Source organism: Arvicola amphibius, chromosome 2 (genome assembly GCF_903992535.2).
Source record: "Arvicola amphibius chromosome 2, mArvAmp1.2, whole genome shotgun sequence".
Classification (NCBI taxonomy): domain Eukaryota; kingdom Metazoa; phylum Chordata; class Mammalia; order Rodentia; family Cricetidae; genus Arvicola; species Arvicola amphibius.
The window spans coordinates 113,143,805-113,159,105 of NC_052048.2; the positions used below are offsets into that span (position 1 = coordinate 113,143,805).

At 46.4% G+C, this 15,301-nt stretch overlaps 1 protein-coding gene across 3 annotated transcripts in view; it reads right to left on the reverse strand.

The window, feature by feature from the left end:
* Positions 1-5,497: 5,497 nt before the first annotated feature.
* The window catches only part of Ston1 (stonin 1), a 42,606-nt gene continuing 32,802 nt past the window's right edge, over positions 5,498-15,301 (reverse strand). For all 3 annotated transcript variants that reach the window (XM_038320446.1, XM_038320447.1, XM_038320448.1), the window contains exons 2-4: positions 12,317-14,281; positions 7,569-7,771; positions 5,498-6,846 (exon numbers count right to left, since the gene is read on the reverse strand). In XM_038320446.1, coding sequence (XP_038176374.1) covers positions 6,772-6,846; positions 7,569-7,771; positions 12,317-14,234 — 2,196 coding nt within the window. In that variant the 5' untranslated portion in view covers positions 14,235-14,281 and the 3' untranslated portion in view covers positions 5,498-6,771. The remainder of the gene's footprint in view (positions 6,847-7,568; positions 7,772-12,316; positions 14,282-15,301) is intronic.

Consider the following 15,301-nt stretch of genomic DNA (forward strand, 5'->3'; position numbering starts at 1 on the left):
CCTAGCTCTGTGACAAAGACAAGGCCAAACCCACTTGAGGAGGAGGGGTTTATTTGCTCGACCCTTCCCAACCGTGGTCCATCATCCGGGGAAGTCAGGGCAGGAACCTGGAGGCGGGAGCAGATGCGGAGGCATGGAGGGTGCTACTTACTACTGGCTCTCCATCGTTTGCTCAGCTTTATGCTTTATTCAACCCAAGGTCACCTGCCCAGGAGTGGTACCACCCTCGTGGTCTACATCTTCCCACTCAGGCATTAATCAGGAAAATGTCCCCAGATTTGCCTACAGCCCAATCATATGGAGGCATTTCTCAATTAAGGTCTCCTTTACCCACATGACTCTAGCTTGTGTCAACTGGACACAATCCTAGAATTGTTTATCAAGTCTGTAAGTCAAAAAAAGTTAATATTAATGAACATGATTCTTGCCCACAAAATGCAAATTAATTGTGTTAGGGTTGGAAGAATTATTGACCATAGTCCACTGGTGGCTCAGAGCATCAAGCCCAGTGGTTCACAACCTTCCTGATGCTGCAACCCTTTAATACAGCTCCTCATGTTAAGGTGACCCCCTGTGGCAGTCTGAATGTAACTGGCACCCATAAGCTCATGGCATTATTAGGAGGTGTGGACTTGCTGGAGCAGATATGGTCTTGTTGGAGGAAGTGTGTCACAGTGGAGTTGGGCTTTGAGATCTCATCTGCTCAAAATACTGCCCAGGGTCTCAGACCACTTCCTGCTGCCCACACAAGATATAGGACTCTCAGCTCCTTCTCCAGGACCATGTCTTCTGCACACCTCCATGTCCCACCATGATGATGATGGACTGAACCTTTGAACTGTAAGCAAGCCGCCCCAGTTTGAGTTGCTATGGTTACTGTGTCTCTTCAGAGCAACAGAAACCATAACTGAGACAATCCCCAACCATACAATTATTTTCACTGCTACTTTATAACTGTAATTTTGCTACTATTATTGTAATGGCTAGTTTTGTGTCCACTTGACACATCTGGAGTCATCAGAGAGGAAGGAGCCTCAGTTGAGGGAACGCCTCCATGAGATCCAGCTGTAAGGCATTTTCTCAATTGGTGGTGAGTGCGGGTGGTGCCATCCCTCGGCTAATGGTCCTGGGCTCTAGAAGAAAACAGTCTGAGCAAGTCAGGGAAAGCAGGCCAGTAAGCAGCACTCCTCCACAGCCTCTGCTTCAATGCCTGTCCCCAGGATCCTGCCCTGTATGAGTTCCTGTACTGACTTCCTCCAGTGATGAACAGCAATGTGGAAGTATAAGCGGAATTAACCCTTTCCTCCCCAACTTGCTTTATGGTCATGGTGTTTCATTGCAGCAATGGAAACCCTAAGACAGTTATGAATCATAATGTAAATATCGATATAAAGGATATCTGATAGTTGACCCCTGTGAAAGGGTCATTTGACAACCCCAAAAAGGTCACGACCCACAGGCTGAGAACCATTGATCTAGCATGTTTGTGACTTCCTTTCAGAAGTTTTTACTTCTTACATGTGTCTCTGTCCTTTGATGTTTCTTGACACCATTTATAACACATCTCACCAGTTTCCTCAGGAGTTAAAGAGTTAAACAGAATGAAATCTTATTCATATGCTCGTCTCAGATTCTTATGTGTCGGGATTATATTATCACTGTTTTCTCTTTACTTTTTGAGAGTATAATTAATTACATTTCTCCCTTCTTTTTTCTCCCTCCAAGCCATCCCATATATTCCTTTTGGCTCTCTTCCAAATTCATTGCTTCTTTTTTATTGTTATTGCATGTGTAATACATATAGATATATGTTACTAAATGAACGGCCCCATCGCCATGTCACCTGTATGTATGTTTTTAGTGCTGGTCATTTGGCACTGGCATGCTCTTCCCTGAGGAAGCCACCCCTCCCATCATCACCAGCTTTCTTCAGCTGCCTTTAGTTATTTCTGTAGGGTTGAGGCCTTCTGGGCTTTTCCTTATCCACTTTGGCATGCCTATTGGTGGCATCTTGATTCAGCTCATGCTGGGGCAGTTGTGTTGGACGTTATGGGTATAGCTTCAGTGTTACTAGAAAACAATTTCACAGTGAACCCCCTCATATTTTGGCTCTTATAATCTTTCTGCCTCCTCTTCTGCAATATGCCCTGAGCCCCAGGTGCAAGATGTTTTTGTAGATATATCTATCCCTGAGACTGAACTCCATAACTCTGCATTTTGATTGGTTGTGGTTTTCCATAGTGGTCTCCCTCTATTGCAAAGAGAAGTTTCCCTGTGAGGGGATTGGACATTTATCTATGGGTATAAATATTGTGGCAGTTTGAATAAGAATGGTCTCCTTAGGCTCATATATTTGAATGCTTAGGGAGTGGTGCTATTTGAAAAGATTAGAGGTATGGCCTGTTGGGGTGGGAATGGCCTTGTTGGAGAAAGTGTCACCAGGGGTGGGCTTTGATGTTTCAGAAGCCCAAGCCAGGCTCAGAGGCCCTCTCTCTCTTCCTGATGCCTGCCAATCTGTATGTAGAATTCTCAGCTACCTCTCCAGCACCACCATGCTGTCCACCATGCTGATAATGGACTAAACCACTGAACAATAAGCCAGCCCCAATTAAATGTTCTCCTTTATAAGAGTTGCAATTGCCACGATTCACTTCACAGCAATAAAATACTAAGACAGAGACAAATGCTTAGAATGTCATTAGAGATTATTCTGGTTTAGTAGAGCAGTGGTTATGGGTTCTCCTCCAATCCCATGACTTCATCAGCACTGAGTATTTAGCTAGGCTTCTAGTACCAGGCATGGTTTCCCTCTGTTGAGCAGATCCAATTAGAGAGCTGTTGGTGACCACCAAGGTATGCACGCCTTGACTGCACCCTTAGGGTTAGTGTGCCACACTGGCTGTTGATCTGATTCCTAAGCATCATAGCTGGGTAGGACCATTGGTAGCCTCCTTCCTTTGGAAACTTTCAGGGTAGCCTCTAGTACCGTGGAAGCTAGTTCTCAGGGAAGAGGATTCAGGCTAGTTCCGTATCTTTATGTGTTATGATTATATCATCTAAAAAAAATCATTCTTGGGACTAGAGAGATGACCCAGGACCTAAGAATCTATACCGCTCTTTCAGAGTAGCTCAGTTCAGTTCCCAAGCACCCTTATCCAGCGGCTCACAGCTGCCTGTAACTTAGCGCTGGTGATCTAGCCCTCCACCTGGACCTCACAGGCACTACACTCAGGCTCTCACACACGCACATGCACACACATGTAGATAATAAAATAAATCTTTTTTGACTCAGCTGTTATAATGTGACCAGTAAGAGTTTGATGATATTCGTTTTCCAGGCCAAGATGCCATGTTGAGGGACTCCATAATAGTGAAGCTGTATGCATCTATCTGACAGAGAGTCCGTTGTTTAAGATTATTGAAATTGATTTCACACCTTTAAAAAAAGTCCCAGGCCTTGCAGAAGAAATGAGTCCACAGCACAGTAAGAACCATTTGAAATACGTCTTTAATTTTATAAAAATCAATATGTAATCTACAAAATACTTTGTTACATGATTATCAAAGTTCAATCTGTTCTGTATTTGTTATGACAGGTCAAAAAAGTCATACTGTGAGTAAAACGTAAGTCATTGTTAGGGAACACCATCTAAGAGAATTTGTAAGAAAGGGGAGAGATCAGAAACACACCTCCTGAAGGAAAGGCGCTTAGGTCTCTAATACACACACCAGTCCTAAAGGCAAACTAGAGAGCTGGTGTTCCTTTGTAATTGATTAACTCTAGCGGTTCCCACGGATATGAGAAGTGTTTTTGCACTCAGACTGTATAACTGATTGTGTAACAACCAACCCATGAACTTATTAACAGTTAATATGGCCCCGTGCTGGCTAGACAACGGGACCAGGGCAGTGAAGGCAGAAGAACAAGTTATAAACTGCTGGTGTCCTTGAAGTTGGCCACAGACTCCAAAATGGTCTAAAGAAATTATCTAAATTAAAATGTTACAAAGAAGTGTTTTTTTCTAGAATTCCCTCTGGGCTTCCTTTAAAAGCAAGGGCTTTTGAAGATCACTGCTGGCCCCTTAAAGAGAGTTTACTTCTTACACCGGCTAAGTTTTCACATAGAGCTCAGGAGTCACATCTGACCTCCAGCCTCTCATCCCTGATGTTAATTTAACACTAAATAATGGATATCTGAGGTCCTTGATAGATGTGCAAATTAACAATTACGCGGCTGCCCCCGCTGTTAATGCTATCTGCATTGCTCCAGAAACTCGCTTGGGTGTGTGGCAGTCTTCTGTTACTGAAGCCTGAGATGGTCCTGAAGTCTGGGTGGCTTGTGACTTAAAGACCCCAGCAGTGTGACCCACACATACTAGCCAACCTTCAGGGGAGGAGAAGTAATGCCCTGGGCCCTTTGCTGCATTTCTTTTGCGATATGAATATGCATTAAGTTCATCTGCATCCACTGTGAGTTCTTTTCCGGGCAGGAGGCCATAAAACACCTTAGAGAAAAAGATGTAATTAACCCAGCTAACTTCCCTGGGATTTCCCAGCAACACTGCACATATTTGTTTCAAGCAGAATGAAGAGAAAGCATGCCTACTCCAGAAGATAAGGAAAGATGGCGGGGGTTTTTATAAAGTATGCACTCGCATACATACACCAATGAGCCTCAAGCCAATACCGTGATCTACATATCAAACAAAGTTAAAGAAGAGCCATCTAACCCATTGGCATGGACGTCTGTTTCCTGTGCCGTCACAGTGAAGTAAAAGCAATGAAATCTGATAGGTACAAACCATCATGGATGCTTGCCGTAATCTACGTGAAGAAACGAAATGAATGTAACACAAGATAGATGCATGAAATAAATTCTGTAGGCCAACAAAATATGGGGTTTAGAACAGCTGTGTGTCTCTTTCTGACGCAAAACAAACCCAGTGAGTGGGGAAGGAAGTCTTCAGTCTCAGATAAGGCTCAACATGAATTGAACATGTATTAACATGACATGGAGGACTCTTTTTCAGAAACACACACACAAAATCCTCAGAAAATCGATTTCATAAATTTTAGGATTCTGACTTGTCATGGTAAGTACTAAAGGAAATTCCAGGCAGAGTTCCAGCTACTAATGCCATTGGCATCTCACTAGACAACGGGACCATCAAGCCACTCCTCTGACTCAGAAGAGTTGAACTATTTCCTTGTAGTATTACAGCTAGAATTACACAGTGCCTCTCACTTTGCACATCTTCCAAAGAAAACACTCTCGTGGCTTTTGTTGTGAGCCTAGCCTTTAACAGCTGGGCCATCTCTCCAGCACAAGAAAACACTCTCAACGAAGCAGAGTCTGAATGAAACAGAATTTGAATGGCACCAGCATACAGAATCAAGCCAGGGCTTAGCCTTCTACCAAGAGGGTTGTGTTAATTACAGGGAACACTGTGGCCAAACATAGTCCTAGCATTGCCGCTTTCAGAAAACCATACTCATGAACTTTAAAGTTCACTTTTAATGAACATAAATATCTTAATTTATGTCCAATGATTCTGATCTCATTTTGAAAAGAATTCTCCCCGAACCAAAAAGCACTGTATTTTAGTGACTCATTCCAAAATATGTATATTAATGGAAATAATTTCTTTGGATCACAAATCAGAATACAAAGGCATTTTGAAAATGACCCCACAGCAAGGGAAAGACAGGTAACAAACACAGCCGAGAATGACTCCCCAGTGTTGGCATAGGACAGGAGCATAGATAATTCACAATTACAGATACATCCAAATCTCCATTTCAACCCATGCCTTCCACATCCATCTTCAGCTACTGAAGCACATCACATAATTGGGGCTCTGTCTCCTTTGGTTGCCTTCCTTGGTGATCCACATGCTAATGGTTCAAGCTAGGGTTTCTATTGCTGGGAAGAATCACCAGGACAAAAACAGGTTGGGGAGGGGAGGGTTTGTTTGGCTCACACTTCCCTATCATTGTTCATCCCTGAAGGAAGTCAGGACAGGAGCTCACACAGAGCAGGAACCTGGAGGCAGGAGCTGATGCAGAGGCCATGGGGGGGGGGGGGGGGAGCTGCTTATTAGCTTGCTTATTTTCAGAGGGTTAGTACATTATCATCTTGGCAGGAGCATCACAGAAACTCGAGGGTGCTCATGATGCTGGAGCAGTAGCTGAGAGCTACATCCTGATCCACAGGAAGAGAGAGAGAAAGACTGGGTCTAGCATAGCTTTTGAAACCTCAAAGCCCAGCCCCTCAATGAAACACTTCCTCCAACAAGATCACACTTACTCCAATCAGGCCAGGCCACACCTCCCCATCCTTCTAATCCTTCCAAACAGTTCTACTTCCTGGTGCTAAACAAATAAATGAGCCTATGGGGTCCATTCTCATTCAATCACTACACTGAAAGCCAGGGAAATCACTTAACCCACATTACAAAACAAAGTCACTGGGTGAAGAAAGCCCAAACACCCTCCAGTCAAAATGGCCAGCAGGTTTCCCATCAGAGAGAGCTTCACCGACTTTCAAGAAGATGGAACTGGCACAGACCGTGGACACATTCCTGCTCACATTCCCAGAGCAGAAATCTATCAGAAGAGTAGCATCCACAGGGCCGGCATTGGGGCGTACGTTTCTCCAGAATCCACTGGATCTGTGGCCTCAGGATGCTACTTAGAACTCAGTCCGACCATGTTGTAGCAGAGCTTCCTGCCCCAGCCTGGGTTGCGTATCTGAGCTGGGGGCATCATTGTTTACTGAGTCACACAGCCACTGGCTTTATCTGGGTCTTCCCCGTCTATTTGGATCCACTTCTTTTCTATTTCAACCTGTTAGAAGAAATCAAAGCACTGGCAGTGTTAGAGACAAGACAGACACCAGCTCTTTGGTACGGTTTACACCTGATGAGACACCGGCTGTGGACACAGACACAGCCCCTCCACTAATCCACACCAGCTCAATAGCAAGGCACTCTTGTTTTGTGGGAACCAAGCTCCCAATCCTTCCTTCTAGAATCAAACCTGAAGCTCTCTGAAGTCATAGCTTTCATTACAATTTTTACTTTAAATCTGCCATGCTCTGGGAAGCTGACACGGAATGTCCCTACAGAGGGACGTTCAATGGTCCTTAAGTGACTGCACTTCCCTATCCCTGGAGCAAGCTGACCCAAGAGTAGACAAGACATGGGCAAAGCCAGTTTTCTGAAGTACAGTTCCTGGCTGCTGGAGCAGGAGGTGGGGTAGCCTTTAGGGCAGAGGGGAAAGGACAATGTACCAGCTGCCCCTCACTAACTTTATCAGTAGGGAAAGAAATCAGTGAGGCCACGCATACAGATTTCTCAAGAGCTGTCAATGGTGACCACTAAGTTTCCATGACTGAGCTCTGAGCCTTGTTGAATATCACTGGAGAGAGAAATGAGAAGGGGAGAGACAGACAGTCAGACATCCAGACAGACTGACTGATTCTTAAGGGGAAACCTGAGTATTTGCAGCCAAGCCAGGCCCCACCCCAGATCTAGAAACCCTAACTTGAACCAAGGCACTGAGGATACCTGGATGTTGTAGCAAGCCCGCAGACACGTGTGCTTCTGAGGCTGGACATCACTCTCCACTCCCAGAGACCTCACCTCTGTCCTTGAGGCTGAGGCTTCAGGCATTGAGAACTGGACAGTAGCAAATGGATACCAATCCAAGGGAATCTCCTGGTCTGATCCAAGTTCTAGCTTGTATGACAGACAATGGGGCTGGTCAGGACCTAGAAGAAGCCAAACCAGAGCGTCAGAATGATGCGAAGCCAAAGAATAGTTTACAGCATGCGCTTCTCCCTACAGTGATGGCTCCACCAGCAGACACAACTGGGCACCAAGTGGGAAGAACCCAGAGCCTTGCCTGGAGCACCATCCCTCTGTCCCCACACAGATCAACTCTAAAAATGGCTTTAGTAACAAATGTTACGAAGGTTCTCTGACCCAAAGATAAGAACAATATTTCTATGACCGCAGTGTGATTCGGGCCCCTAGAAACCTCCGTCCTGTGCCGACTGAATAAACTCCAATAATTCCCAGTCGCTGTTTCCAACCAGGGTTTATTTTTAGATAATGCAAAGACAGACTTCAAATGAAATTATACAGTTTCAAAAGCCTGACTTTCCAAAGCTAGGCTTGGAGTTTTGACACAGTACTTTTCTGTTGCATTAGAATGGATTCTCTTACTCCTGAAATTCCTGCTCTTTGTCCCAGGAAGCCTTTACTAGAACAGATTACAGCAGAGAGATGGGCAGACCAGCCTTCAGTATTTCTATTTGTTCTCGTTGAAGCGAATTGTTTCCGTGAGCTACCCGACGCTGTGCCCGGCCCTGTGCCAGACCCAGGGGTACTGGGTCTACTCAGAAAGCTGAGGCGGGGGTTACATAGCGTTTGCAAGGGAAGGGAGTTTTAATGGATGAATATTTGGGAGCCAGGCACACACCTGCAATGCCAGCACTAAAGAGGACTGGGAATGTGAGGTCATTCTAGACTACATCTGAGTTTGAGGCCAGCCTAAAACCTCACCTCAAAACAAATAACCAAAACAGTAAAATGTGTGTTTCTATAGAAACCCACAAATGTCCCATGTCCTCACTCATTGTTCATAGCACCTAATCGATCCAGTTTAATCTAACTTTAAATAAAAGTAACTTTTAAAAAAATAAAGCAGTAATTTCAAAAGCCAGATTAAATTCCTGTGCCACTGAGACAACTCAATAAAACAACATTTTTCATCAGAGGATAGCCCTAGGCACAAAAGCACGAGTTTAAAAGATTTTGCTTAAATTGATTTTAAAAGATAAATCACCTTTCATTCCTTGCAACCTGTTTCTGGTAGAGAGACGGATCGGGTTCTGAAGCTGTAAAAGGCCTAGAAAGGTCACCCATCAATCAGCCAGCCGATACTTGCCCACAGCACCAACAGAGAGGATGGGATGACAGTGGCCAACCAGGGGCCATAGGCTTCCAGCAGCAGCCAGGACGCCTACACTGAGCCACGCCTTTCTGTTTTATTACTGTTTTGGAACACGAATTCTAGGCCCGGCTCTGCTACTTAAGAGCTGTGGGACCTAGGCAAGCTACCTAACTCTCTCAGTCTCAGTTTCCCCCAATGAGGTATTACAAGGCTGTTGTGAAGATAGCCAACCAGCATAAGTACACGGCAGAGACAAGCTGAATTTTACCCTTGCCAGTCAGGGAACTGTGTATTCTACATATTTAGACTAAAAAAAAAAAAAAAAAAACACTGAAGTTTACTTAATTTGATGTTTACATTGTACGGGAAAAATTTCTTAGTGAAGTTTCCCACTGAAAATGGGAATACATCTGAGTTAAAGACGTTAATACTTTTTAAATGGTAGAAACGACACTTCTTTTTTTTTTCCCTAAAAAGCTGCTGATGAGCCGGGCGGTGGTGGCGCACGCCTTTAATCCCAGCACTCGGGAGGCAGAGGCAGGCGGATCTCTGAGTTCTAGGCCAGCCTGGTCTACAAGAGCTAGTTCCAGGACAGGCTCTAGAAACTACAGGGAAACCCTGTCTCGAAAAAAAAAAAAAAAAAAAGCTGCTGATGAAAGCATTTTTCTCCCAAGTTTTCTGGTGTATTTTTCCAGGCTTTTGGCCACTCTGGTGTTTACTAATAAACTCTCATTCAAACTTTGAGCTGAAGAGACCAGGTTCAGCGCCTAAAAGACACTTGTCAATCTTAGAATGATAGAAAAGTCTGTTGTCCCGTTACCGACCACGAGAGGGCACTGTCGGGCCTTAGTAATTACTCTTTTCATGTAGCTCCTCAGCTCAGGACTGGGAGAGCAGACCACAAAGTCTTCTCAGGCCTGGTTGATACCCAGTCTCTCCTGACCCGACGGATTCCACATCTGAAGCTGAGCTACTGAGAGCAGAAGACAATGGATGTAGGAAGACCAAATCGCGAGGCAAAGAACCAAGGGGCTGGTGGCAAAGAGCGAAGCAGAAATGCATCTGTGGGAACCGAAAGCTACAGCTGCTGGAGAGTCTCACTCCGGCACTCCTTTCTAAATCGCCATGGCTATGCGTCTCACTGGGGCACCCCCTTTCTAAATCGCCATGGCTATGCGTCTCACTCGGGCACCCCCTTTCTAAATCGCCGTGGCTACCATTGTCTCCAGTGTCTTTCTCTCCCACTCTTTCCCTCTGATGAACGAGCTCTTTTGCTTTTCATCTGCTTGCACTCCAGCAGAACACTGGGGTATGAAGATGAGTTGCGGGCAAACTTGGGGAACTCTGATTTGATGAATCCATCCAGATGTTTGTTATTCAGCCAGACCTTTCCTGTGCACATCTGCCTAGTGTAGGTGATAAAGAGCGGCCACATCCCCATTGCAAGGCCCCCATGAACCTTCAGGGAACTTCAGCACGCCTTGGGCTTCTCCTCCATGCTATGAACAACAAAGGAAGCGCTTTGACTAGAGAGAGAGCGCGCTAAGGAATTTTGAACAGCTGACTATTTCAAATAACCTCAGTATCAGCTTCCCATCATGCAGATTACAGCAGCATCCCTGGGAAGGCTTCAGGCCCCAGTATGTTTGAATCACTCCCCAGGAGAACCTCATATGTTCCCAAGGTGAGGACCACTTCCCTACAGAACTGAATGATGTAGCCAGGAAAATCGGGTCCAGCCTATGGTGTACCTGCCTCCTGGACTGGTCCTTGCCCGTGACTTGCAGCTTGCTGACATAACCAAGGAGAGTTTGAGCCACAGACAGGATGCAGTAGGTACCAGACGCCAACTTGGGAGACTGAGGAGCCTAACCACTCTGGGCAGAAAGGGTCCTCAGCCTGTCATCCTCCCAGATATCTCACACTGTCATTTACAGATGCCACATTCCACTCAACCTTGATGTGACTCTCATCAGTCACAATATTTGCCTATGATGTGGCCAAGAGAGCTCAGCACAAGGTGAGGCGGTATGGTGTAGTCTGCTCACAATGGCCTGTGATGGTGTGGGCTGCTCAGCTCCCGTGCGGTGGGCATGTCAGTGAGTGACAGAATCCAGAGATCATACATTTGGTTGTCCCCTAACTAGGCTGCTGAAGCAGCTTAAACCGTGTGTCATGTGGGGGAAGCCAGTATGAAGATCTTTGGTTTTTGTTTCTTGTTTTGTTTTTTGTTTGTTTGTTCGTTTTAGTTTTTAAAGACAAGGTTTCTCTGTAGCTTTGGTGCCTACCCTGGAACTAGCTCTTGTAGACCAGGCTGGCCTCGAACTCACAGAGATCCGCCTGCCTCTGCCTCCCAAGTGCTGGGATTAGAGGCATGAGCCAACACCACTAGCTTCAGTTTGAAGATCTTAATAACATGTTCTCCGAGGTTGACTTTGAAATCTATTTGCCCTTTTTTAATCTCACATAGTACACAAAATCAGAAACCTGGCTCTCATTTTTACAAAAACAGGAAAGCAGGCAGGTGGCTGTACGTTTGGGAACCTCCTGGACCCAGAGACCGCCTCTGAGGGCTGAGTGACACCCTGATTTCCTGTTTTCCATTGGTGCTAAGACAGCCTCTGGGACCAGACATGATGTCTGTGTGGAGTGGAAGCAGTAACTGTACATTTCTAATGAAAATTATCCCATCTATAGCACTGGATTTTCCAGGAATCCCTGACAGAAGCTGACTGGATCAGCACGGATGGGTGGTGAGAGGAGCACCCAGTCCTTCACGCCGTCCACCCACAAATTCGCACTGCTTTCCTCCAGGAAATTCCATCCAGCTCTGTGCTGGATGCTTGGGAGACTCAGACACACACGTGACCCCAGGTCACCAGAAATGGAACTGGAACTGCCCAGCAGGTGAGACCAACCCAGAAGGAGCAACCCAGAGGCACCTTGGAGAGGGCTCAGTCCAGCCTGTCCACAATGAACAGCATCAACTACAGAGTCCCAGAGAATGAGATGCTGCTGCATCTGGGAGCCAGAGGAGACCGCCCTTCTTCTTCCTCTCTCCCTTCCTGCCTTCCTTCGTCTCCTCCATTCCTGTAAACATTCTCTTTACCACCACAGAAAAAAATCTCTAAACTAGGATGCCAATTCTTTAGATATTAAAAAGGCAGGAGAGGTTAGGCTCACTGGGTAGAGTTAAACACAGAAAACAAACAACGCAGCCATCTGGCTCGCCCCCTCCCGCCTGGCTGTGCTGACACACCCTCAGCCCTCAAGCTGCCTCTGCCCACTTTGGCCCAGGATGTAGGGAGCTACACTGAGCATTTTCCTACGAAAATCAACCCAGGCCTTGGATATTTACTTGAGTTTTTGTCCGGAAGCCGATCTATCTTCCACACCACAGCCCGGTAGGCGCTCTCATATTTTGCTGACCCTACAGTGACCTGAATGACAGGTTCAGATTCAGGTTCCTGTAAACTTCCCAGACATGCCCGACGGTTCATTTTGGCTTTCAGGGATTTCTGCCTCTGAAGGTTCCTGGTCCAGAGGGCCTTGATCCATTGGGCTGGGACAGGAAAGTGAATCATGATATTGTCACAATACCTCAAGGAACTGGCATGGGGTGACCTCTGAGGCCCTGGGGTCATGTTGACAAAGGCCTGAAGTTCCACGTAAGCCCCCTGAACAGCCACTGTGGGCTTCACGGAAAAAGGAAGCTCATCCCCTTCATACGACGTTTTGAACCGCATCAGTTCAAAACGACAAGCATCCAGAGGAACAAATTTAATGATTCTGGACTGTTTGAATTCATCAGCTTTCACACACGCATGCAAATGGTAGTTAAGAATCTCAATCCCCCTTTTTTCTGGCTCTTTCTCAAAATAGCATTCATCTCGTTTCTGGAGTTCAAGGTCATTCAAGGTCAAGAAGCATTCTGCCGTCCCGTTCACAAAGCAGAGGCAGGAGATCTGAGTCATCACAGCCCCGTCAGCCAATTTCCCGTCTTCCTTGCTTACTTTACCCCAAAAGTTGTCCACAATATCCAGGTAAATTTCTTGTTCCTCGTAGTTCTTCTTTGGTTTCGCAACAGCTGGCAGCTTTACCAGCTCTTCCTCCACAGTAGTCAGGAACTCAAGGAAATCCCTGTGCTCCGTGGTCCCCAACTTCAGCATCTGTTCTACGTCAGGCTCGTGGACTACCTCCGTCTTGGAATGGTATTTCCTTTTCTCTGAGTAAGACACATGCTCCACCTTCACGGTGTGGATTTTTCCCGCCATACTGAAGTTCTCAAGTTTGGGTTCAGAAAGTCTGCAATGTGGATCAAGCTGGAACTCTTTGAATGGCTTTTCCAACCCCTCCTCATAATACATTTGCAGAATCCCTCCTGGCAGAACCTTCAGGAAAATGGGTCCCCACTGCCTGGAAGACATCATGTTTTTCTTCTCAGGAATCCTCAGCATGAAGGACCATCCGGCTTTGGGCTGACTCCGGAAGAGCGTGTGTGGCACAAAAGAAGAAGCGGTGTCTCCAGCACACAGACTCCTCATAGACACGTTTCCCAGAGGGCCCTGGGTCTCGGCCGACTGCAGGTGTTCTAGCTTCTCACAGATGTAGTTGAGCGAGCACTGGTTTAGGCTTTTTTGATCCATGGGAACTTCCTTGTCCCTTGAGGAAAACAGCTTTCTGCTTGCCAGGGAGTCAAAGGGGAACTGAGAAGTGCTACCTTCATCTTTCCAAAATGGGCTGGAAAACGCACAGTCGTCTCGAAAAGACTCAAACTGTAGAGCCTCCCCGTGGGCCCGCTGAGGGCTACTGTCATCTTCAAGACCAGCTTTGGGAAGCAGCTGGGAGCAGGAGTGCTCACTGGGCAATTGTGCATGGGGTAAGCTGCTTGGCTTGGTGGGTGATAACGGAGGCCCTGCTCCTGCTGCTGTTGTCGGGAAGCTGCTTGAAGAACATTCTGGAATAGGATAAAGCACATGAGACCCAGCTTTAGGGATGCCAGGGAACCCCGGGAAGTCTTTGGTGGGTGTAGAAAGAGGAGAGTTGCTTGGAGGTCCCGGGCTGAAGTAAAAGTCAACCATGGGAGAGGATAAGGGGGTGCTGCTGGTGGAGGAGGAAGCACTAGGAAGGTCCCTGAGGCCAGGCAGGTTCAGCTTCAGCCCATTTGGTCTGCAAACACCTTGGGTCTCCAGAGGGAAATCCTTCGCCTTCTGAGAAGATGGAAAAGCAGGGTCATCGTCGAAGGTGACCCAGCCACCTGGGTTTGTAGAACACATCTTTAGGGCGGGCTTGTGGTCTGGTCAAAGAGTCAGGGACATTATCTCTGCAAAGGAGAAAGACAAAGTCAGATAAAGTAAGTGTTAAAAACCAAAATGCAGTGGTGGCGTACACCACCCAGCACTTGGGAGGCAGAGGTAGGTGAATCTCTGTGAGTCTGAGGCCAGCCTGGTCTACAGAACGAGTTCCAAGACAGGCTCCAATGCTACACAGAGAAACCTTGTCTTGAAAAACAAATCAAAACAAAAAAGCAAGATTCACCTGGCGGTGGTAGCACATACCTTTAATCCCAGCACCCGGGAGGCAGAGACAGGCAGATCTCTGTGAGTTCAAGGCCAACCTGGTCTACCAAGTAAATTCCAGGGCTAGGGCTGTGACACAGAGAAACCCTATCTCAAGAAAGAGAGAGAGAGAGAGAGAGAGAGAGAGAGAGAGAGAGAGAGAGAGAGAGAGAGAGAGAGAGAGAGAGAAAGGGAAAAGAAAAGAAAAAAGAAAAAAGTTTACAAGTAGCCATTCTTGGCAGATAAGTGAACAAAATCAAGAAGCCTAACTCTATGGTCCCCCAGAGATTTGCTTTTGTTAAGAACACATCATCCGAAAATGAAAACTGAAGGAAGGGAGATGGAAATCAAAGTAGAGTGGGAAGGTCAGAGGCCAGAGTGTGGGTCTGAACTGTCCTGCAGAAGAGACAGGACAGTTACACAGGTGAGTTCGGCCTGGCCTAAGCTACGGAGCAAGCCTCAGTCTCATAGAACAAAAATCAAACAGGGGCTGAAGAGGTGGCTCAGCAACTAAGAACACTGGCTGCTCTTCCAGAGGACCCAGGCTTATTTCCCACACCCACAGGCGGCTCTCAAGCATCTGCGACTCCAGTTCCATAGGATTCAACCAATTCCCTTCTCTGACCTCCATGGGTACCAGGTATGCATGTGGTGCTCATACTTGCAAGTAGGCAAAATACTCATACACCTAAGATAAAAAATAAAATATTTTAAAAACAAATAGCTGGGAGGTGGTGGTGCACGCCTTTGATCCCAGCACCTTGTAGGCAGAGGTAGGTGGATCT